General features: G+C 45.0%; 1 protein-coding gene across 1 annotated transcript; it reads right to left on the bottom strand.

The window, feature by feature from the left end:
- Positions 1-36: 36 nt before the first annotated feature.
- Positions 37-20,275, bottom strand: RHAG (Rh associated glycoprotein). Its single transcript, XM_044418993.1, has 10 exons — positions 20,105-20,275; positions 15,301-15,484; positions 12,426-12,576; positions 8,620-8,767; positions 7,276-7,442; positions 5,739-5,876; positions 4,157-4,278; positions 2,806-2,879; positions 2,328-2,401; positions 37-1,143 (listed from the first exon to the last, which is right to left on the bottom strand). Exons 1-10 carry the CDS (start codon positions 20,241-20,243, stop codon positions 1,066-1,068), a joined length of 1,275 nt encoding a protein of 424 aa, XP_044274928.1. The 5' UTR covers positions 20,244-20,275; the 3' UTR covers positions 37-1,065.
- Between the last annotated feature and the right edge of the window lie 2,780 nt (positions 20,276-23,055).

Genomic DNA, 23,055 nt, shown 5'->3' on the forward strand with positions numbered 1-23,055 from the left:
TGCAGTGATCCACTGTTAGATAGAGCCAATAATAACTGAGCTGGAAAACCAATTTATTCAAAGGATGTACAAATACATTTTCAGAACTTAGCTTGCATGTAAAAAAGATAAATGCACAGCATTTGCCAGTTTGTCTTGTGATATACAATACTGGATGCTTCAGAATATGAGACACTGACAATAAAAAAATGCTCTGGTTGTAATTTCCAGATTGTCAGGTCTAAGCTTCATAGGAGATGGCTCTCCTAACCCTAAAAATTGGCTAACACCAACCATATTTGTGACACAGAAAGGAGGCTGCTAGAAACACTTCCATGAGGCAGGAATTATACATGGGAGTTGCAGTATTTGAAAGCCACTTTCCCTGTGCACACAGATGGCAATTACCTTTGAAACAGCTTTTTTGTCTGAGTCCCTAATTGACTTACTCGCTTAGCATGTGCAGGTTCTATAAGGGAAGTTGCTGAAAGAGAAAATAAGCAAAAATATGGGGACTTGTGAATATGCCACCTAAGCAATCCTCTGGGCAGGGACTTAAGCAGAAGCCTGTCTCACATTGCCTCTTTCATGATTAAAATGCCTTACACAGATTCAGGTAGTGCTTCTGCTGATGCAGCCACTGTGATTAACACAATATATTTCCATTTTCTCTTATTGTCAATAGTTTTTGTGACAAGTGATAGAGAGAAATTAATTAAATTAAATTAAATCTCTCTGTCAAACAAGGACAGTTAGTTGCACTGTCTGGCTTCCTTTGAGGTTCTGTCTGATCTATTCCAGTAGGTTCTCAGCCAGGTTTGAAGTTCTTGGTGCTTCAGCATGTTTCTCACCAATAAACCTTCTTTCAAAGGGTGATAAGTGCACTAGAAGGACATGCTTCAAGCTGGATATGTATCATGTCCCTTGACATCATTCCAAACACTTGTTGAGAAAAATATCTAGATTACATTTTGTTGTGGCTTTATTTTTTGCAGTAAGTCAACACTAATAAGGATACAAAAATTAAACAAAATATCAGAAATCTAAAGCATCCCAGGGATAAAAGTAACTTGTGAAAAATCTCTTCTATACTTCAGCAGTGAGTTTGTCATGATCCTCCTGGAAGTGAAGATTACATTCTAGTGACATTTCTTTAGTTGGAACCTAGGAGAAGAAAAAAATGAGACAGTAACTTGAGTGGATGCCATATGGTGGCTTTCCCTCCCCCCTCCCCCCATAAACGTTTTGTGTGCAGCATCACAGAAAAGTTGGCCCTTTAATTAATTGGTAACAGAACAAAACTTCATGGAGTTAGTCAGCATTTCTGAGCTTGGCCAGTTATTTGTGCCAACTGAAATGTTCCCTCTTGCAGCAAATTCAGGGCACAGGTACTGGCAGAATGGGACACAAAGAGCATATGCTGAGCATGCAGAAGCCCTGAGCGATGCACTGGGACAACAACAAACAAACGAGCAGGGGGCAGCCATGCAAGAAATATGCCAAGGAGAACTGAGCATGCACAGTAGCCACACAGCACTGCCAGCTGGGAAAGAAACCCTGGGCTGGCAGGTGGGGGAGCAGAGTCCCTGTCTGAGCCACTAGCAGTATTCTGGGCGAGAACCGGGCTGGAACCCTGAACAGGAGCTCTCCGGGAGGGCTCATCAAGGCTATTGCAGGGCCCACGTGTGCTATTCCTGTCTCACTGGCTGATGATTGCAGATCACAGTGCCCCAAGATGCAAGAGTACATCTGACTTCCTGGGATGTCCCATGCAGAATTTACAAAGACTATCCTAAAGAATTACTTTGTCTCATAAGAACAGATTTGGGACGATACTGTCTCCATCGCCTGTTCTTTGTCTATTGGATTTATAGGGACAGCTCTGTTGACTTCAAGGAATTAATCCAGAACCAGAAAAGGAATACAACGTGTTGAGAAAGAAGGTGCCCCTTATACTTGGGAGATCCAAGGAGCAAGGTTTGTCTGGCCCCAATAATCACTCACTTAACACCACGAACACTGTAGGAAAAATCCATTTCTACTGTTAACATAACTACAGAGAAGTACAAAATGCAAGTGACTTTCAGAAATATCCCCTGCTTCCTACCACGGCTTAACAGCCACATGGATCTATAGAATTCCAAGCAGAAGGAGGCACAGAGCAGGCCGCAATGCATCCTTCTATGCTCCAGACTCTTTCTTTGAGCAAAGAAATCTGGTAAGAAATCGGAAGCTATTGGACTGGAGTGATGGACTAGACCCAGGAATCGTAAGTGACCACCAGTCAACTCCAAGAACGTGAAATAAAACACAGTGTGTACCCCACCTGCACTGTGATTATGTCTTACCTCCCAGTACACTGAATCATCATAGCATTTCTGATCAGGTGGCTGTCCCAAGAAAGGCAACCATAGAATTAATCCTGCAACATAACAATGGGGGAATACAATAATAGGTCATCACTGGGTAAACTTCTTGTAACAGATGCTACATAAAATAATATGATCAGATACTGCAGGATGAGAAGCTATGGTAACTTTCCATTCATGAAAAGCTAACGTACCCTTATTGAAAGATTTTGAGTTAAAAATGAAATGCTACAGGAACCCAGAACCCTGATTTAATTAGCACAGAATAAGTAAAACATCAGCTTAACATTAATTTACATGGGAGCTTTGTATATTCTTATGTACTCTCTTTTAAAAAGGGGGATGAAGATACTTCCTTTTTCTGCCTGGTGCATTTAAAATATACTTTTCCATGAGGGGTTTTTCATCTTGCACAATGCTTTAAGGTGACATTGAAAAGGGGTTTTATTTTACTGACCTGTGAATGCGCCTCCTACCAAAGCAATTGCAAGCGAGCATCCTAGAGCAGCAGCCTGCATCCCAATGGATATGCTGTGAGATGGGGAAATAAAATACAAATTGCGGGATGGAGTTTGTTAAGTGCATTCTTTTGCACGTACAATGAAATGGAAGCAAGGTCACATATGGGAACTCCTTTCATTACAACAGGCAGGGAATATTTCATAGTGGGAGAGCAACTTGCACGTTGACAATACCCCTCTCCAGAACGATGGCTTGCCCATAGTTCTAGGCTTCCTCCAAGGCCTTTGTCAGTGCTCTAGGCCATTCTCCCTGCCTTCATGACTTCACTGGTTCCCCCATTCCTTGGGCCTTGACAGGAAAGAATAAAGCCCACTGTGATAATCGGCACCTCTTGTCTTTCTGATAAGTGCTTGATGGGGCAAAAGGTGGGAGAGGGAAACCTCCAACCAGTAGAAACCCTTCATTGCCTGCATGATTTGTGAGAGGTCCTCTTTTGTCAAAGGGTGCACCAAGAAAACCAACGGACTGTAATTTACTTTCCTAAATGTATAGATACACACAATTTCCCTTCAAAACAGCATGTCAGCTCAGTCTGCTAGTTTTTAAATGGTTTTAACTTTTTGTGTGTGAACTGCCTGGAGAGTTTCGTATAGGGGGTGATATAGAAATGCAATGAATGAATGAATGAATGAATGAATGAATGAATGAATGAATGAATGGCAGACACTTATGTGTGATTCTTTCCCTTTGTGTCAAGGATTCCAAAGAGATACTCTCCTGGATCACAGGCTAAGGGGCAGCCTGTCCAGTGCAACACGGCTACTTTCCTTCCACTGATCCACCTGCAATATTTCACTTGTGCAACTTCATGCCGAATGGGCACGGCTGCCTCGGTGCAAGCAGCCACACGTGACTCAGTTGCATTTCTGTTCACCTGCTCCTGCAAGCCCTCCTGTGTGTTGCCAAGGTGCCTAGGAGAGCTTTCTCAGACACTCTCCTATCCAAAGCATGGATGACTGCTGGCAACGAGCCACTGCAGCAACGGGAGCGAGCAGTTTTACAGGCCGAGGGCCAGATCCCAGATCCAAGGCTGCCACTACTGCTATGTGACACACCAAAGGGCCAGCCTCCCAAATGCACAGGCAACCGGAGCCAGAAAGCATTCCATGCGCTCCAGGTGAAATGGTTGCTTTTGTCTTTTGATTACAACCCAGTTTATAACATTGTTTTACCAGCACATAAGGCATTAATATATGCCTCCTTTCCATGAGACATTAATATATCTGTTGTTTTATCATTGCAGTCCATTTTGAAAGGGTTTGAAACGTAATAAATTGCAAACTCACTTTGAGTTGACCTGCACAGCAGCTGCAATAATGCTTGCAATGCCCCCCAAAATACCAGGCAAGCCGTGCAAGTTATGAACACCACACGTGTCTTGAATCTTCAGTGCTGAGGCAAAGAATGGCTATGAGGAAAGGGAAGATTATTTTTTTTCTGAGGGATCTGGAAAGAAAATAAGGATGGTGCTTCCTTCTTTTCTATATCCTTGTTACTAGAAAACAGGCCTATCTTATACAATTTGTAAATGCATTGTATACAGTGCCGCATGTATTAAACACTCATTTGTGCTGAGCTCATGCCCAGGATTATCAGTGGAATGGCCTGAAGTTATCAGAAACCAACACAGCTCTTGTGAGCTGGCCCCTTCCCTCTTTTCCTTCAGCTTACCAAACTCAAGACAGACTCCTCTTTCATCACTACTTAACAGTTTACAGAACGGTGTGAACTAGAAACAGTTTTCTGCCAAAGCTGAGGGAGAAGCATCTGCCCATGTAAAAAGTTGTATCTAAACATAAAACATGTCCTCCTGTCTCTCCCATTTGGTAAAGCTTCTGAAAGGGTGGCTCTTGCCGCTTGAGGGCTAGATGGCGGGAAAGCCACAGACTCTCTAACTGGGCCATGTGCTTCTCCAGTCACCTCTTCACTGGATCAAGATTCGGGTCTTGCATCTGTTCCCCCTCCCATCCTCAAAACCCTTTGCCCCTTTCAAACCAGGTGGCTCCCATCCTTGGCCTGAGAAATATTGCAATTGCGATTAATATCCTGCCTTTTTCCTACAAAGGGCTCAAGGCAGCTTACATCATTCTCCTCCTCCATCTTATCCCCACAACAACAACCCTGTGAGGTAGGTTGGGCTGAGAGTCTGTGACTGGCCCAGAGTCACCCAGTTGGTTCCATGGCTGAGCGGGGACTAGAACCCAGATCCTCTGAGTCCCAGTCCCATGCTCTTAACCACTACACCACACTGGCTCTCCTCGAATCAGTGAACCCCTGTGCCCCCTTTTGCTCCTCCATCTCCTCAGACTCAGACACATCCATCCCAACAGTCTGTAATGTGTGAGAGGGACAGGCTGATTCTCCCAAGCAGTCTTGCTTGCCAGGCTATGGCCTGAGGCGGCCCTTGTGCCTCATCCTGGTTAGAAGCACGAGTCTCTGTGCGTTTGCATCAAGGCAAACACCTGGCATGGTCTGGGGGAGAACATTTCCTTCTCCGCTGCAAGTACGGAAATCGTTCTGAGTGATTTCTAAGTGGGAGCACAATCCCACAAAACTTATCAAAGACATCTGGAAAGGAAATGCTCTGAAGGAAGTGCAAGGAAACCCTTCACGAGCGAGGCGAAGTAGTCAGAACAACAGCATTTTATTTGTGTTCTTATGCAAGCCATCTCTGCCTGCTATAAAGAGGAACCCAGCTGCCACGAGCTGCAAGAATAATCCAGTCAACTGAGGTGCCTGGCTCTGGTCTTAGGTGTCCTAACGTAACATTAAGAAAGCCTTCTCACAGAGTTAGTGTACCCTACGCAGCGAGCAGTACTGCAAGCTGGCCTTCACTGGATGGACTTGCCTTCCAAAAACTATACTCACAGTCAAGTATTTGAAGCCAATAACTGAGATTATTCCAGCTAGGCTGCCAATTAACATGGCCCCAAAGGGCAGGATACTTAAGTCAGCGCAGGAACCCACAGCGACGCCTCCTGCTAGGGTGGCATTTTGAATGTGCACCTGTGAGAGGAAAACAACATTGACAAGAAAAGGCTGAACTACCCAGTACGTCAGATCTGCAGCATGCAGCCTATCTTTTCTTTTGAGCTTGGTCTAGATCAGGGTGGCCTTGCATGCAGAGAGGAGGTTTAAAACTTCCCCTCCTAGCTGCTTGCTTCCTCAACCTCCCCCCACCCTCCGTCCCCCAGCCACAGTGTGCACATGGAGGCTAAAGAAATAAATAGAGCATCCGCTGGAAGGTAAGACCAGTAAAAGTGAGAGATGATTTGCCTTTCCTTGAACTGACCAAGGCACTGTCCAAAGCAGGACTGCCTGTGGAAGTCAAAGCTCTTCCTTTGGACTTGAGCCTCCGTGATCAGCTTCCCCTCCCCAGCTGCTTCCCTGAGGTCATTGGAACAACCTGGGTGAACTCAAGGAGGGCAGGAAGGGAGGAGACAGCTGCTGCCAAGACTCAACGCATCTTGGTAGTGCTTCTTCGACCTCCTCCCCTCCTGCTTGTAAGCACCGCAAATCGACTACATAGCTGCTCTGCAGAGGAAGAGGAGCACGGAGGCAGCCTTGCCCTCTGTGTTCCTCCTCTGCCCAGAGGACCATAATTCTCTGAATTTGGAGGTTTCAGGCAGCCCTGCTGGACTCAGTCCTTTGTGGCCTAAAGGCTAATAGCAGCATTCTGAACTGAACATGGAAACAAACTGACAGTCACTGTAGGATTGGGATAAGGTGAACACTTTACTCCTACCAGCATTGAACCAGCCTGGTTTCCCAAACTATTTTTAGAGGCAATTCTATGCAGTCAGTATTGCAGAATTTCATCCTGAATGCCACTTCTCCACACAGTTCTCCAGTCTGGGCTGGAATTGTAGTGCTGCATCTAGTGATGTGAAGAGCCTCCCAGAAACTGGCTCTCTTGTGTTTGGCAGACTTCTTTCCCATGCTTGGTCCTTTCCTAGGAAGTGAACTGAGACGGGACCAAGTTTGTGATTGCTTGGGAACACTAGTGGACCCCTTCTATATGCCAAATTATTCTCTCACAAATTATGTAAAGCCTGCAAGTCAAGGATGAAGAAGCAGAAATCCAGTTCTGCAGGGGGCGCACAGGTGGCAGGCTGCATGTGTGCCAAAGGACCTCACTAGTTATACCTGTGCAACAGGTAGAATCCCTTCCTGCTGGACACCTGTGCACATGCCAGGCGCAAATCAGGCTTAGGGAAGAGAGAAAGCAGCCTGGGGTCTGAGAAGTCAAGCTGAGAAAACCTGATGAATTCCCACCCCAAAACCAGACTCCTCACACATGGCCATCTACCATCCCAGAAGCAGTTTGTACTGATAGCTCCTAAATCTAATCACTGTGGTTGCTGTGTATCTTCTGGGGCCCTCTGGAGTTCAAGGTGAAGCTTACCATGTCCAGTTTGCCTCTGTGTTCGACCAGGACAGAGGTGGCAAATGCTGTGAGTGTGCATGCCGCCAAAGAGCAGTAGGTATTGATTATCGCTGTCTGCTGGGCTTCTCCTGCATGTGCAATTGCTGAGTTAAAGCTGGGCCAGAACAGCCAAAGAAAAAGGGTACCTGTAGAAATACATTGTAAAAGATCAGCAAGCAAATGCTCTCAACTTCCCCTTGTGGTTTTAAAACAACATAGCAGTATAGGAACCTGTCTTAAATCTGGGTGGCAAGATTTCCATATAATCTACTCTGACTGGTAGGGACTGTCCAGACCCCTAGGGAGAAACTCTTCACATCATCTGCTACCCGATCCTTCTGACTAGAGACATAAGAGCTGGGACTAGGGACCCTCTGCATGGAAAACATGCATGCCACCAGGCTGTGGTCCCTTCCCATACTTTTCTTCCAGCTCCAAATACCACATATCTCGTTCTTCCACCACGTGGCTCTTAGGAAGCCTCTGTTGACCCAATCTTAAGCATTGATGCCAACATAACACTTTGAGATTCCATTGTACCAACAAGACAAAACTGTTGTCACCTCATATTGGGTAACTTTTATCCATGAAGCACTTACGCTTAATCTCAAACACCTGTTGGCACTACCGCATACCTTGCCACATGGCCTCCTGGAATTTGGAACTCTAATTTGGATAGAGAAATGAGGGAACAGGGGCTATTGCTATAAATATTAAAGCACTGGGTACTCTTAATTTTAGAACTACTTGTGAAAAGTTGAAAAGTAGCAAGCTCTTTGGATTATAAACCACTGTTTTAATCTTTAACACATCATCAACATGTAAAAGAATAAAAATCAGAAAAAATACTCTGAAATTACTTATTAACTGCTGATAAACCAAAATACATTACCAAATTATAGTAAGAAATAAGGGGCAGAACAGAATTAAAAACTAGTTTTATGGGGAATCTGAATGAAATGAATGTAGTGGAAGTGAGCATTTAGGGAATGCATATTTTCAGTACATGTGGGGCACTGAAGTGATGATTTAGTTTGCTAATGTTTCATTTAGGGCACCATGCAGCATGTGTAAAATATTCTAAGGTCCCACTAATGTTGTATAAGAGCATGGATGAATTCCTCCTACCCAAATCAGTGGGACTTAAAAGTACATAGCTTGAGCCTGAACAGTTCATTTCTCCTGGCCAAATTACCTGAACTTCATGATATAATCGGTTCAGAACAATGGCATACAGAAAAAAAAGACAAAGCTTAGCATGATGTTGCTTCCAAAACAGTGCCATGAAAATCAACTCATAATAGACACAAGCTCCTTACTCACCAATCATAGCAAGTAAGTCTGAGTGGTAAGAAGAGCCTTCATTTTCATGACCATTTTTCAGACCAGGCCGGTATAACATTCGAGCAACAGCCAGACCAAAATAGGCTCCAAAAGCATGAATCGTCATGGATGCTCCAGTATCAGTTGCCTACAAAATGACAGAATGAACAAAAATGGAGGATTGCAAATTCTTATATAAAGTGTATAGTGCGTTTGGTCAACATCTTAAACCCCCTCCAAGCCACATACACAGACCAGTAAAACGTATAATTACCATCTTAGGGGTGGGGTGGGGGGGCGGAATCATTGAAAATGACAATGAGTAATTGGGACTCGTCTCACTAAATTATCTTGAATGGTTGTAAGGTGAGGGTAAGTTCTGGTGCCCTCCGGATATTTTGGACTTCAGCTACCAAAATCCTCAACAGCAGAGCCAATGCTCAGTGATTCTGGGAGTTATAGTGCTCTGCCTCTGTTCCAAGGCTATAGTGCCACTGCCCCTGTGCAGGCGGGCAAAGGGCTTGCTCCCTCCCACTTCCTCCAGGATGATGCCTGCATGGGGCTGCACAGGGGAGAGGCACATGCACTGCACAGAGGCTCAGGCTAAGTGGTTGGCATGCTCCCCTCCCACTGGGCACTGATCGCACTAGATGGCGATGATGATGTTGCTCCTGTTACTTAAATGTTTTGAGTATTGTGGATATGTTATCGGTTTTATGCTTGATATGGTTTTATATAATTGTACACCATTCTGAGAGTGTCTACTACAGAGTGGCATATAAAAACTTTTAATAAATAAGCAAACATCTTAAGGTGTTATCTCTTCATTCACTTGGAATATAAATGTAATCATATTTTAAAATAAAACAACAAAACATCCGATTTTGGCACCCAAACTATTGAGTCTTTCACAGACCTCTCCCCAGCAATGTCTATATAGACACCTTAGAAAGGGGTGAGTGGCTTTCCCCAGAGCGATCGTGGTACAGCCAGCTACTGTTACAGCCTCAGTGAAGGCCCTGCTTTTGCAAGCACTTCCTGAGGGCAAACAGGCAAACCAACCTATGAGCCATGTATATAAATACTTATGACTGGTGAATAATTATGATATCTGGGACTGTTATCAGAAACTGGATTCTCCCACCTTGCACAATGGTCTCCGGTGCATCTGATGCACCTGCAACTCCCACAGATGGTCTTAGTTAGCAAAACCATTTGCTTCAGGTGTGTGGGGTGGCGCATTTCTCCTTTATAGGGGTCTGTCAAGGTTGGGTAATGGTTGCAACACAGCAAATGCTTCACTTAAGCACTTGTTTTAGCAATGCCTGGCAGGTCCTCTGTTGGGGAGGGGGACATTCTAGAGATAAGTTTCGTTTTGCAACATTGCTCAGCGTTTACTGACCTGTGTGCTTCTGGCAGTGAAAAGACTGGAAGGGTCAACACTCACCTCCAAAAATGCAACAGACAGGCAACTTCCAATGCTCTCAACATCTGAGTGGGTGGCACGTAGATGGATATTCAGGGTGTGATCCAGCACTGCCCCCACCCCCATGCATAGAAGCCTCTCTGCTCAGAGGCTGAGATTCATTCAAGGCATGGTGGAAAGTGTGTCAGCAGCATTCTTTGCTGCCACCGCATCTGCACCCACAACTGCTTGAACTGCTGGGAATAGGAAGAGGAGGTGGCCAAGGTACCAGTTAGATTCAGGGTGAATCTCTGGCCCCGGCCTCCAACACCTCTTCCAAATACAGGTACTCCCCGTGTTATGGACTTAGGAATCCATTCTGGTTATTTTCTCTGTTTTGTTTTAGGTTTGGTTTTGTATGGAAGTGTGGCATTTTATTGTGGTCTATTGCAAATTAGCAGAGCAATTCAGAGATATATTCAGAAAATGAACAAACATCATAAAGTACTTTAAAGTGCTTCAGATGCTTCATATTTATCATCTTATTATAATGGATGCAAAAATGATAGTGAGCTAGCTTAACTCTATAAGACTTTAACAGATGTTCTAAATTGTTTTAAGAACTATTTATTTCTTGTTTGTTTTTTACAGTGCTGTATACCTACACACATACATACTGATTCTCTCCCACCCTCTTTCTCTTCAACACCTGTAGTTACTTTATTACTACTGTATTATTATCATTGTTTCAATGCTGCATTGTGTTTACAATGTTTTGGTGATTATGGAAGTTTTTCTTAAATGTTCTATATGCATAGAAAACGAAATATATGTATATTAAGACAAACATTTGGCCTACTCAAGTGATCTGACTTGCATACAAATTTGACTTAAGGATGTACGCAGAAGCAGAACTTGTCCATAACTCAGGGGCTTCCAGTATAGGGGGACGACTTCAGCTCTTTTTGGAGCACTTTGCTCTCCTCGGCAGGAAGCACAACAGCGCTTCTTCCTGCCTGCTGCCTCTGCTCTGTGCTGATGCATTTCCAGGGAGAATAACAGCATCAGGTTGGGGCCAATCATGTCGAGAAACTGTTTTTCTAAATTTCAGTCTTGATAAATCTGAATAATAGCACAACTTTGCACAGTCTTGAAGGACAGTCCCACACAGAGTGCATTGCAGTAGTCAAGTTAGAGATTACCAGAGCGTGGATCACGGAGAGCAGGTTGTCTCTGTCCAGGTAGGGCCATAGCTGAGCCACAAGCCAAAGCTGGTAGAAGGCACTCTGAGCCATTGAAGCCACTTCAAAGTGACAAAGTTGCCTCAAGTGACAAAGGTGGCTCAGGCAGCAACCTCAGGCTATGAACCTGCTCCTTTAAGGGGAGTGCAGCATTATCTAGAAGACGTTGAATCCCCTCCAATGCTGAGAACTATAACTAACTTTATAGGCTAGATAAATATATAACTGATAATTGAATGGGTGGGACAGGAGAGTAGATGAAAGAAACCTTTATTATAAATGTGCTTAAATGAGGAGTTGCTTGTAAAATCCTTAGAACAACCCTTGACTTCTTTTCATCTACTTTTTTCTTATTATGATATACTCCTTTTTCCCCTCTACTGTATTTATGGAAAACAAATAAAAAAGATTTGCAAAGAAAAAGTAAAGATCTGGGTCCAAGGAGGGTTTCTTCAGGCGTGGCTTTGCCACTGCTTGTTTCAGGCGGCAAGGGACCACTCCTTCTCGTAAAGAGGCAGTAATCTCCTCCCTGGCCTCAGATGGCCCCAAGGTATCAAGACATCCTGGTCAGGATCTGATTTGAGGCCTGTCCTCATACGTGTGTCTTTATTTTTAGATCCACACCTTCTGACAGTGAATCCCTAAAAGTAGATAAAGGTTGTGCAAAGAAAGCATTGTCTTCTGCTATTGTTTCTGCAAACCTGGGGAGTTGTGAGGCTCAGCAATGAACCGTTTGCTGTGGCACTATAGCAAGTATAGGGGAAATTGCACCATCACTGATTCGGTGTCTGGGGCTCGGATGCCATCTCTCCACCAAGCGCATGGCTGAAGTTCAAATGACACATGGCAAAGCATCACATGTTTCCTCCTCCATTAAACACACTCACGCCCCAAAATAAGCCTCAGAAGTGCATACATGCCGGTGGAGCAAGGCAAATGGCTGACTGAATACCCCCTTGCCATTCTTTCACAGAACTTCCTCACTGCGAGTCTTCCTTAAAGAAAAACTGCCAAATAACCTGAAGCCAAATTGTTCTGCAGTAAGCGCAAGCGATAGCGTATAGCATGTTTATAGAATATAGCAATACCATTTTGATGTGGGTTGAATAGAACCCAACAGCATTTCCCCCCTTAATATGAATGTCAGAGAAAATCCCTACCTGTAGTATTTCCACAACAAGGTATTCATTGCATGCAAAGATGGTGATCTCAAAAATGGCCATGATCAGCATCTGGACAGGACTTGTTTTCCCCAGGACAGCTCCCAAGGAGATGAGGACAGTTGCTGTACTGAAGTCTGCATTGATCATACTTTCCGTTTGAACGGGAGAAAAACACAACAATGGCAGGTTAACTGCGAGGTCACATGCTGTATGTGCTGGCAGCCGAGAATGTAATGTCTAGTCTCATTCTGAGCGCCTTGAAGGAAGAGAAGCAATGCACAACGTACTTTAGAACAGTCAGCACAAATGGGACATTAATCGTTTGCCCAGGAACCGTGGTCCAGCCACAACAATTTAATGGGGTGCAATCCTCTTGCAAGTCCTTTTCAGTGGTTATTTCATGGACAAAGACACAGGAATCCCTTGATCAGAATGCCGTCTGTTTCATCTCCCTCCTGTCAAAAGCGGGAACTACATTCCTTGGGGAGCTACATCACAATATTGCCAAAGGAAAGAGCCCACCTTACAAAAATCAGTGAAGAGCACAGTCCTATGGCCAGCTGACAGCCAAAGGAGCCAGTCTCATCAGTGGGCCACCACCCATTCAAGGACCTTGCCCAGAGGTAGTTTCTTCAGGAATGGCCTCACCAATGCCTGTTTCAGCAGCATGGGGACCCTCCTTCTTGCAGAGGCATTGATCGTCTTCCTGGCCCAGCTGATTGAGCCTTTCTTGCTGTCCTTTACTAGCCTCAAGGGGCATGATTGTGGGTCAGAGGTGGTTGCACGGACCTTTCCAAGCACCTCGTCAACCTACTCAAGCTTTATCAACTGAATCTCATCCAACAGAACCTGACCAGGCTGTTCTCTGGTGCCTCAGGTGATTCAAGGGCTAGGACACTGGACTTCAAGTCTTGGCAGATGCAACAGATTTTGTCTGGGAAGCACCTAGAGTGTCTCAGGCAGGTCTACAATGCCCTTGGGACTGGCATATAATAGGTCCCAGAGGACACTGACCATAGTCCTCTGGACAGCAAATAGAAGATTGAATATTTATTTATTTAGGACATTTGTAGGCCGTCCTTTGCAAAAGCCTCAGGACGACTTACACGAATAAAATTCCACAATAAATAACAATACATAAATAGCATAAAACAATCCACAATATGTCATCTCTTAATTAATAAAAGTAATAAAAATAAAATGCAACTGTATATAAATTAGCAATATTAATAAAATAATATTAGTTGTTAAAATGGAGATTAAATGAAAAGGAGTTTACCTGGCGCCAAAAGGAATAGAGGGGTGGAGCCAGGTGGACCTCTCTGGGGGCCATGTTCCATAGCCTGGGTGCCACCACAGAGAAGGCCCTCCTCCACGTGGATACCCTCCGTACCTCCCTGCTGATCCTAAGGGGCGTGAGGGCATATAGGGGGAGAGAGGCTTCTTAGAGGCGAAGAGGAGGTTTTCTGCTGCCTTCACTACACCTAAACATTCCTGCACATACCAGAGTGCAATTGCACCAACTGGGAGGTTTTTCTCCAGCTGCACTCACCTCCTGTGTAGATTCATCGCTCTCAGCTCTGGGATAGACCATGGAGCTATCTGAGAGGCACACAGAGGCACTCAGGAGTGATTGTGTCCACCACCCGGCTCGAGCAAGGCAGAATTCTGCAGGCCACAGCAACCCCCCCTCGCCTGGCCTTTGAGTCCACTGATGCTGGCACAACACCCCTGTGGGAAGAACAGGGAGAGACTACCTCCTCCCTGTCCACTCACCCAGGTCTGGTCATGCATAACTGATCGGCCAGCTCAATCACTATTCAGTTTTGGATAGGGAAGGCCTTAATCTGGACCAACCTGGCACTGCACAGGAGCATCTGGAGGCCTGGGGGCAGGCTGAGAGGGCAGCCGCCTTACCTGCAGGTGCAGGGAGAGCCAGTGACTGCCTTGGTCATGTTCTCCTTCCTGGCTAGAGCCAGCCCAATGCCATACCTCCCTCTGGGCCCTCTAGATTCCCCCACTTGAGCCCACATCTTCCCTCCAAAGCACTTCCTCAGGCCCTGGGAAGGGAAAAGCCAGTTCCCACCCCCTCCACCAAAGGCACAGAGCAAATCAGACAGACAAAAACATGAGGGGGGTGGCCTTTTCCCTTGTTCCCCCCTTTGTTGTTGTCCCCTTCGCGGTCCTTGCTGCCCCCTTCAGGCTGACAGAGAAGGCTTTCTGAGGGCCAAACATCAGCTGGCAAATGTTGGCCATCAGTCAGCTTTCAGTTCCTGCTGTTTATGGGAGCTTCCCTCACGATAGGTCCCTAATCCAGCAACAGCAAACAACAGCCAAGGGAAGGGGCTGGTAAGAGGATTAAAAACAAAACAAAACAAAACAAACAAAACAATCACTGGCATCTTTCCTGGAGAGTGCCCAGTCTGCTTTCAGGCTTCAGGTCTTTGCAGCTGCTGTGAAGCTCCAAAGGGTCGAAATGTGCTAGCAAATAAGTGCAGTCTGACCCTTTTGGCACTCCCTTCCCCTAAAAACGATTTTTCTTTACTCTCTTCCCTGCCTGGGAGGAGTGGCTCCTTGGGAGGATCCAGTGGGCAGAAATAATCCCCAGGCTTCCCATACCTGGTTCCCAGACCAGGTCTAATCAGGGGGCACAGAAGGGCCTCAGCAAAGGAAGCGGTGGCAGGGCAGCTTCTTGGAGACATATTTACCCAGCACCTTAGAATCTGAGCATCTACTCCACCTGTGCTGGTGGCCATTTACTTGCAAAAACATAGACTGCAGTAATATTCTTAGCTTTTGAGCACCCACAGTGCTTCTTATGAATTGTGGTTGGGTTGCCAGTGAAAAAGGCCTTCAGTGTCTGATTCCTTACCTTCTAATGCCAATCAGGATTCTATTTAATTTCATGTGCCAAAAGCCTTGGACTAGGATGCCCCACTGGAGTCCCAAGGCGGCAATGAGGAAAGTATTACCAACGCTGCTGAAGCCATATTTCTTCAGGAAGGTCATCAGAAAACCAAATCCAACAAAGATCATCACATGAACATCCTGAAAGACTGGAAGAAGAAGGAAGACCATGTAAAGGGCTTATGACTGGCTGAATCAACTGCAGAACTTCAATTCTACATACCTGTCACAAGGTAATTCCTGCAATTACCTATCAGAAGGAACCGTTTTTTCTCAGCGAGAAATTTTTAATCAGATAATCAATAATCACATTTCCTCTACTTCCTATGCTGAGGCATGTGTTTTGTTGCTTATGGAGCCAAACTGAGACTGCCCCCACACAAAAAGGGAATATCAGCAGGTCCAAAGTTTCTAAAAGTATCAACATAAAAAAATTTCAAGGGAGTACGCCCTCAAAGGGGCAAGCAAAAATAGTCCAATAAGAACTGAGCACTATTTATGATTATGGTTATGGTTATTAAATCGAATTACACACAGCTATCCATATTTAAAAATGAAAAGTGGCTTGCCATAGAATGCAGAAGACAAAGAGGAGGAGGGGAGCAGGCTGCAGCAGGATTGGACCACTGGCGCTACGGGCAGGGACATGCCATGCTGCAACATTTTGCTGCAGGCCCTACAAATGAGCAGACTGCCTCAGCACAGAAGCTGCTCCAAATAACCATGTGTGCTTTTGGGAAGACAAAGCAACCAATACATTTTAGCAAGGGTGATTCACAGACATATTTGTAAATTATCATTTGCCTTTGTGTTAACACCCTCCCATTATTAAAGTACAAAAACAGCAGAAACAGCCCCACAAGTATGCTCTCTATCATTCTTTGTGACAGAAATATGGGTGAGTATCACAAGAGGTCCTGCCACATCCTGTGTGAGACAGGGAGGCCAAGGTTAATCAGGTCAGGCCCCTTTGCCTCCAAAAGTATGGGGAAATCCTCTTGCTAAAGCTTGCAGACTAATTAATCATAATTAGGATGCAGTCATACAGAGATGTTTGCAACTGTCTGAACCCCGAGGACTGAGGTCATCTTCAGAAGGGGAGAAGTGAAGTGAGGGCTGCTTCTGCCCCCTCCTGCAATGCCAGACTCTTAGCCTGTTTTGGCCCTCTAGGTGTGGGTGCGAGAAGAGAAGGTGGAGACGCTTTTTGAGATCACAACTAAAGCTTTCTTTTCATTTTTCTATTACAACACACAGAACAGAAAGGCTTAGGCTGAACTGATACGCCTCCTGGAAGTGCATCTGGATACAGACTGTGCCCGTGAAGGACACAATCACTGGAAGAGGAAGTGAAGGGGGAGGGTCTGGTAGGAAGTGGTGGTGGGAAGTTCAGAGCACCCCTGGGGAGATTCAGTAAAAGCCAGGTGGGGGGCATGCAGCTCCTGGGGCACAGGTTAGGCACCTCTGTTTAGAAATACACAACAGAGTGTGGGCCCGTCTCATGCTCATCACAGCCTGCTTACACAGCCCTCACACAGCAAGAGCCACCCTGAGAATGGAATCAGAAGTGTTACTGAAAGAGGTGACAGAGGTGAATTTTCCAGTTTGGATTCAACTCTTTACAGAGGCAGATGTTGCTCCCACAAGTTCTCGCATCTTATTTAGAGTTTACACTCTTCTGCAAAATGTTAAACTTCCATAAAAGAATTGCACTTCAGATCTTGAATTTGGAAAACAGAAGGAAAAGAGGGAAGGCCAGCTCATGACACATACGGCCTGTAGGGAAAGTGTATCGCCACTCCAACAGACTTTTTACTTCTACATACACAGGTGCAGGAAGTGAAAGCTAAAGAAAAGAAAATTTAGGGTAAGCACTCTGTACACACAGTGGCAAACCGGCTGCCCAGAGGATCCCTCAAGCAGGAGGGTGCAAGACCAATTCTTGCCAAAGCTCCTCAGGAACTGGTGTTTGGATGCCAGGAAGTACTTCCTGACCATTAGGACCCCGAGGGTAAGGAACAGGCTTCCATGGGAGGTGGTTAAGGCCCCATCGGTGAGCGTGTTCAAGGCCAGACATGCACAGGATAGGCATGTCATGAGCAAAGCTGGCTAGAGCTGGGGGGTCAGACTAGTTGGGCCAGGAGGTCCCTTTGGACTTGCTCTGTTTCTATTTTTCTTTGTTTCTACATATGCAGGCAGGCCACCTCTGGTAAAGGAGGTAGCATGTAGCCAGCTAGACTGGTAGCCACTGGCAGCCTCCTCCCTCATGAATCTGTCCAATCCCCTTTTAAAGACATCCAGACTGGTGGCCAGCACCACCTTCCATGACAGCAAACTCCACAGTTTAACTGTATGCTGTGTGAAGAAGTTCTTCCTTTAATCTGTCCTAAATCTCCCACCAATCAACTTCATGAGATGATCCTGAATTGTCCTTTCTCCACACCATGCATGATTTTAAACTCCACTATCATGTCCCCACTTTCTCGCATTTTTTCTAAGCTGAACAGTCCAGTTGTTGTAGCTGCTCCTCACAGGGGATCTGTTCTGTTGCCCTTCTCTGTACCTTTTCCAACTCAATATTGTCCTTTTTCAGGGAAAGCAACCGGCAGCGAACACAATATTCTAAGTGCAGTCACACCAAAAGATGGTTTACCTTTTTCCACAGCAACTGCACACTGGGCTGGCCTTTTCATTGAGCTGCCCACCACTACCCCAGGATCCCTTTCTTGCTCAGTCACTGCTAGCTCTGATTCCATCAATGTATACTTGAATTTGGGATTTTTTGTACCAACATGCATTACTTTATTCTTGCTTATATTGAACTGCCTTAGTCATTTTGCTATTCCTCTCAATCCTATTTTAACCATCTAAATGGTGGCATCAGCAAACTTGGCCTCTTCACTACTTACTCCTAATTCCAGATCATTTATGAACAGGTTGAAAAGCATGGGTCCCAGTACACAACCCTGTGGGAGCCTTTTGGGAGTCCAAGTAAACAGTGCTTACTGGATCGTCCCTGTCCACATGCTTACTGATACTCTCAAAGAACTCCAAAATGAGACAAAACTTCCCCTTGTGGAAGCAATGCTGATTTATTTTCAGCAGGCTTGTCCCTCTAGGTGACATCTATCATCTATGTCCCTCTATATCTAGCTTTAATCATGCTTTCAAGCACCTTACCCAGAACAAATGTTAAGCTAACTGCCCTGTAATTTCCCAGTTTCTTTTTTTTTAAATGTTATTGGCCATTGGAACATATTAAATATTTTGTTAAGGAGTTCAGTGATTTCATATTTGAGTTTTTTGACAGCTCTTGGATGGAGACCATCTGGACTAGGTGACTTGCTGAATTTCAATTTGTCAATAAGGTTGAGAATTTCATCTTTTGTCACCACCATCTGCCTTAATTCCTCAGACTCCCTTCCAAAATACAGAAACTCAGGGACAGGGTTAGGATTACCTTCTGCTGTGAAGACTGATGAAAAGAATTAATTTAGCTTCTCTGCAATCTCTTGACTCCCCCCCCCCCACTTAATGCCCCTTTAATCCCATTATTGTGCAATAGTCCAATTGCTTCTTTAGCTGCTCTCTTTCAATATATCTGAAGAATCCCTTATTGTCGGCCTTCATGTTATTAGCAATATGCTCTTCAAACTGCTTTCTTGTTTCTTTGATCTACCTTGTAGTCCCTTCTGTTTTTCCCATTTGGGCAAGACTTCCATTTTTTGAAGGAAGCTTTCTTCTCCCTGATAGCATCCTTGACTATTAATATCCATTATTCATCCCTAATTAAAGCTTGCATTTTTAAAACAACAACAGAGATAGCCTAACAAATATGTTTTCTATCGCTCTTGGTGGCAGAAATATGTACAAGTGTTCCAACAGTACTGGAACATCTGCACGAGGCAAAGAGGCCAAGCTTAATCATGTCAGTCCCCTTTGCCTCCAGAAACATAAGGAAATCCTCTTGCTAAAGTTTTTAAACTAAAGAAATAATTACTCTTAATGAATGTATTAAACAAGTTTGCATATTACTAGTTATCTTTTGAGATACTGAAATAATTATGAGGTCTTACATTTGAATAGAAAAAAGCTAGCATTCATTGTTAGTCTTTTGGAAAAGTCTCTGATTTTTTTTAAATTTCCTATTACAGTTTTACACAGAACCTTTTAAAAACATGCCTAACAAAACTCCTGACTTTGAAATTTCAAGAGAAAAAATGGTCCTCGTTAATACCAGCAAGTTGTAAGACATCCAGTTATAAAATATATTTGCTGTTTTAATCTGACAGTTTGCTGCTGCCCATGAACAACCAAGAAACAAGTTAAGAATTGCAAACAGTAAATAAGAATCCTCTGTGAAGCAAGAAAAATTCAGATGCATGAAGGAGGGAGCAGTAAACTTCAGCAAAATCTCAAAGAAATAGAGTAAGTGCTGACCTGAAACAAAACTTCAAGTGACTTGTTTAAAGTGAGAATGTTCCCTGCAAAACTCTGACGTGGTCTACTTTTCTTTCTTTCTTTCTTTTTTTTTTTTTTTGGTGTACGAGCCTGTTATTTAGAAACATAAACCCATTAGAGGACACCTTTGACACTTCGATGGAATTTTGATGTGCTATCAGTTTATGGTGCAAATAGTACACTTTGGAACAGATGACAGCAAGCTCTCTAACTGAAGCAGATGCATCTACAGTGCCGCACAGTGTGAGCACAACCCAAAGTGCCACGAACTCTAACAGAAAGCCTTATTAAGAAATACACAACACACTTACGTGGGTATAACTGGAATTCCTCTTTGCCGTATCTTACAAATATCCCAAATAGAATTATGATGACCACCTCCAGAAAAACAGCAAGCGCAGGGAATTTGAGCCTCATGTTGGTGGAGAAAGAAGAATTTGTATTGGCCATCCTTGCAGTAGTTTACAAAAGAGTGATAATGAGCAAGAGTCCCCTTGTTTGTCTTTATGTCATATTGCATCATGACATGGCAAAACCTCACCCTTTTCCAAGTGTCAAGCCTACTGAAGGAGGGGCTTCATGTTACAGAGTGCTTCTGGTGGAGAAATTTCCAGCTATTTGTCTTTATTGTGGGATTTATATTCTGCCTTTCAAACAATTTCCTGGTGTTACAGTTTTCTATTGGACAAATACCTGGAAATTATAAATAGATCAGGTTCTTCAGAACATAATTTTATTTCAAGCTACTTTGCCTTGCATCTTGTTAATAATGTAAAAAATGGCAACTAACGAATTCAGGTCTAAAATGATTACACTTTCAGAGCTATTGGATTCTTCACAGTTTTCCATGTGTACTGTATTGCCAAACATATGTTTCCATTGATAAGAGAGAATTAAATTTTTTTTGTCAAGTAAGAAGCAGTACAGAATACCAAAAACCAAAAAAGGGGGGAATTAAAAAATACCCCAGCCATCTCCATAGAGGTTAGATGGGGGACAGGGTAGCTGGTAATGTCAGGATGGGGAGAAGGTGCCATTGTGGATTTTCAAGAGGACATGAGCCCTGAGCATTTCCATGGGTTGTCCATTCACTAGCACAAAGTACAGTGGTACTTCGGCTCATGAACGTAATCCGTTCCACGACTCTGGGCGCAACTCGAATTGGTCACAAGCCAGGTCAAATTTCCCCATAAAGTTCAATGTAAATAAGGTTAATCCGTTCCATAAATATTTTTTAATCACAAAAATTTGAAACAAAGTAACAAAGAACAACAAAGTAACAAAGTACAGTACAGTAGAGAACACTAACCTGGGGAGGTTATTGTTTGGTGGGAAAGTCCCCCTTCATAAGGACATCGGGGGGATATCCTTCAGGGGTTTCCTCTCTTCTTCGTTTCTTAGCTGCAGGGTCAATTTTGGCAAAAAATCTGCATGTTCTGATCACCTTCATTACCGTTCCACATGTTCTGTTTACCACCATGCTTGCTCTGCACTTCTTTGGAGCCATTATTCAATAAGCTTCACAACAAGTGACCACAGGTCTGTCTGCGAACACGAGTAGGGAAGATGCCAGCAATCGCAATCGTGCTGGAGGGGGTGGGATGGCTGTGATTGTGGTCGTCACCCGATGCAGAGTTCGCGACTTGAGGCAAAAATTTTCTGAAATTTCTGTTTGCAACCTGATTCGGTCATGAACTGATGCGTTCATGAGCTGAGGTACCACTGTATACATGTACTGCAAGCGGAGGCCTAAAATCAGGAACTAGCCTGTGTGGTCCATAGTCACTCACACAAAGGTGGTCTAGAGAAAGCATCATTTAGGGGAAAGCAATACTGTACTGGGGGGGGGGGCAAGATGGCCCACCACCTAAGGCGCAAGGACATGCGCCCCTCTGCTCTCCCCGCTCCCCTCTGCCGCTCTCCCAGCTATGCCCCATTCAGAGGGACATTTCCTTAAGAGCAGTGTTGGTGGGGCAGCCACAGAGATTCCCCCATGGTACTCTGGAGAGCCATGCTGGCCGTCTGCTGTGGACTGTCACAGCAAGCGTTGGCCAGTGCCCACCTCTGAGGAGTCCTCTGAGCAAGGCACCAGAAGGGCAGCTGCTTTGGAGAGTCAGGTGGCCAGTTGCCTCAGCAAGAGGAGAGCAGGAAGGGCTCCCCAGAGTAGCGGCGGTAGCAGTGCCCCCCCCCCCCGATTTTGTTCACTGGCACTACCCTCAGCTGCTGAGGTGTGGGGCTCAGGGGAGGGCCAGACCTGAGAGCCCTCCACAGTGGCAGAGGACTCTGGTTCAACCTCTGTCAAAGCGAGGCCTTGGCAGGGAGGCAAATGAAGAGGCTGTCATGAATTCTCTGGGTCTTGGACTGGGACTGAAGTAAACATCGTCTGTGTGCCAAGTTTTCTAAAGCATATGAAGAACTGTTTCCTCTAACTGTTCTAATCAGGAATACAATACAATACTAAAAGTTGACACAGGAGATAAAATCTGTATTGTCCAAACACAGTGCGATTAGCTGCTGACAGGCCACCCTGAATGGAGAACCGGGGCAGACAGAGTGGGCTTAAAGGGTTCATGACCACACGAGACAATGACATTTCATACGCAAAAGCACTTTGCCAGACTTCTGCAAAACAAGAGTGAAGGAGGCCTGGCTTGTCTTTTTATCACACCCGACAACAGGTATGCCAACCCTCCAAGCTGAAGGCCAAATCCAAACCTCCAGGAGTTCCCCCAGGGTCCCCCAGAAGGTCCCTTTTTCCTTCAACCATTTCCCTTTCGTGGCATCTGTGCAGGTTTTTTCCCCAATGTCGAAATGACTTTCCTAAGACTGAGTCACTGGAAGTAAGAACTACAGTGGTACCTCAGCTCATGAATGCCTCAGTTCATGACCAAATTGGGTCGCGAACAAAAATTTCATAAAAATTTTGACTTAGGTCGTGAACTCTGCATTGGGTGGTGGCCGCGATTGTGGCCATCTCCCCTCCCCCCAAGTGGGGAGATGGCCGTGATCGTGCTGGGGGCAGGGGGGAGATGGCCAAGATCACACCTGTCTTTCCTGCAGGAGCGTGCCCATGATTGCGCCCGTCTTTCCTGCACAAGCACAACTGCGATCTCGGCCGTCTCCCCCACAGCACAATTGTGCCCATCTCCCCCCCTCCGAGCACACCCGCATTTGCACCTGTCTCTCCCCACCCAGCGCACCTGTGTTCATGCCTATCTCCCCCACCCATGCACCCACGTTCACACCATCTCTTCCCCCCCCC

Source organism: Varanus komodoensis, unplaced genomic scaffold (assembly GCF_004798865.1).
Source record: "Varanus komodoensis strain SLA01 unplaced genomic scaffold, ASM479886v1 scaffold97, whole genome shotgun sequence".
In the NCBI taxonomy this organism is placed as follows: Eukaryota; Metazoa; Chordata; class Lepidosauria; order Squamata; family Varanidae; genus Varanus; species Varanus komodoensis.

Coding starts and splice junctions, on each gene's coding strand:
- RHAG (XM_044418993.1), bottom strand. CDS start 20,243: ATGGCCAATACAAATTCTTCTTTCTCCACCAACATGAGGCTCAAATTC. Junction 2,880..4,156: donor GCTGTGCAGGTCAACTCAAA/GTGAGTTTGCAA, acceptor CCCATCTCACAG/CATATCCATTGGGATGCAGG. Junction 2,402..2,805: donor GGTAGGAGGCGCATTCACAG/GTCAGTAAAATA, acceptor GTTATGTTGCAG/GATTAATTCTATGGTTGCCT.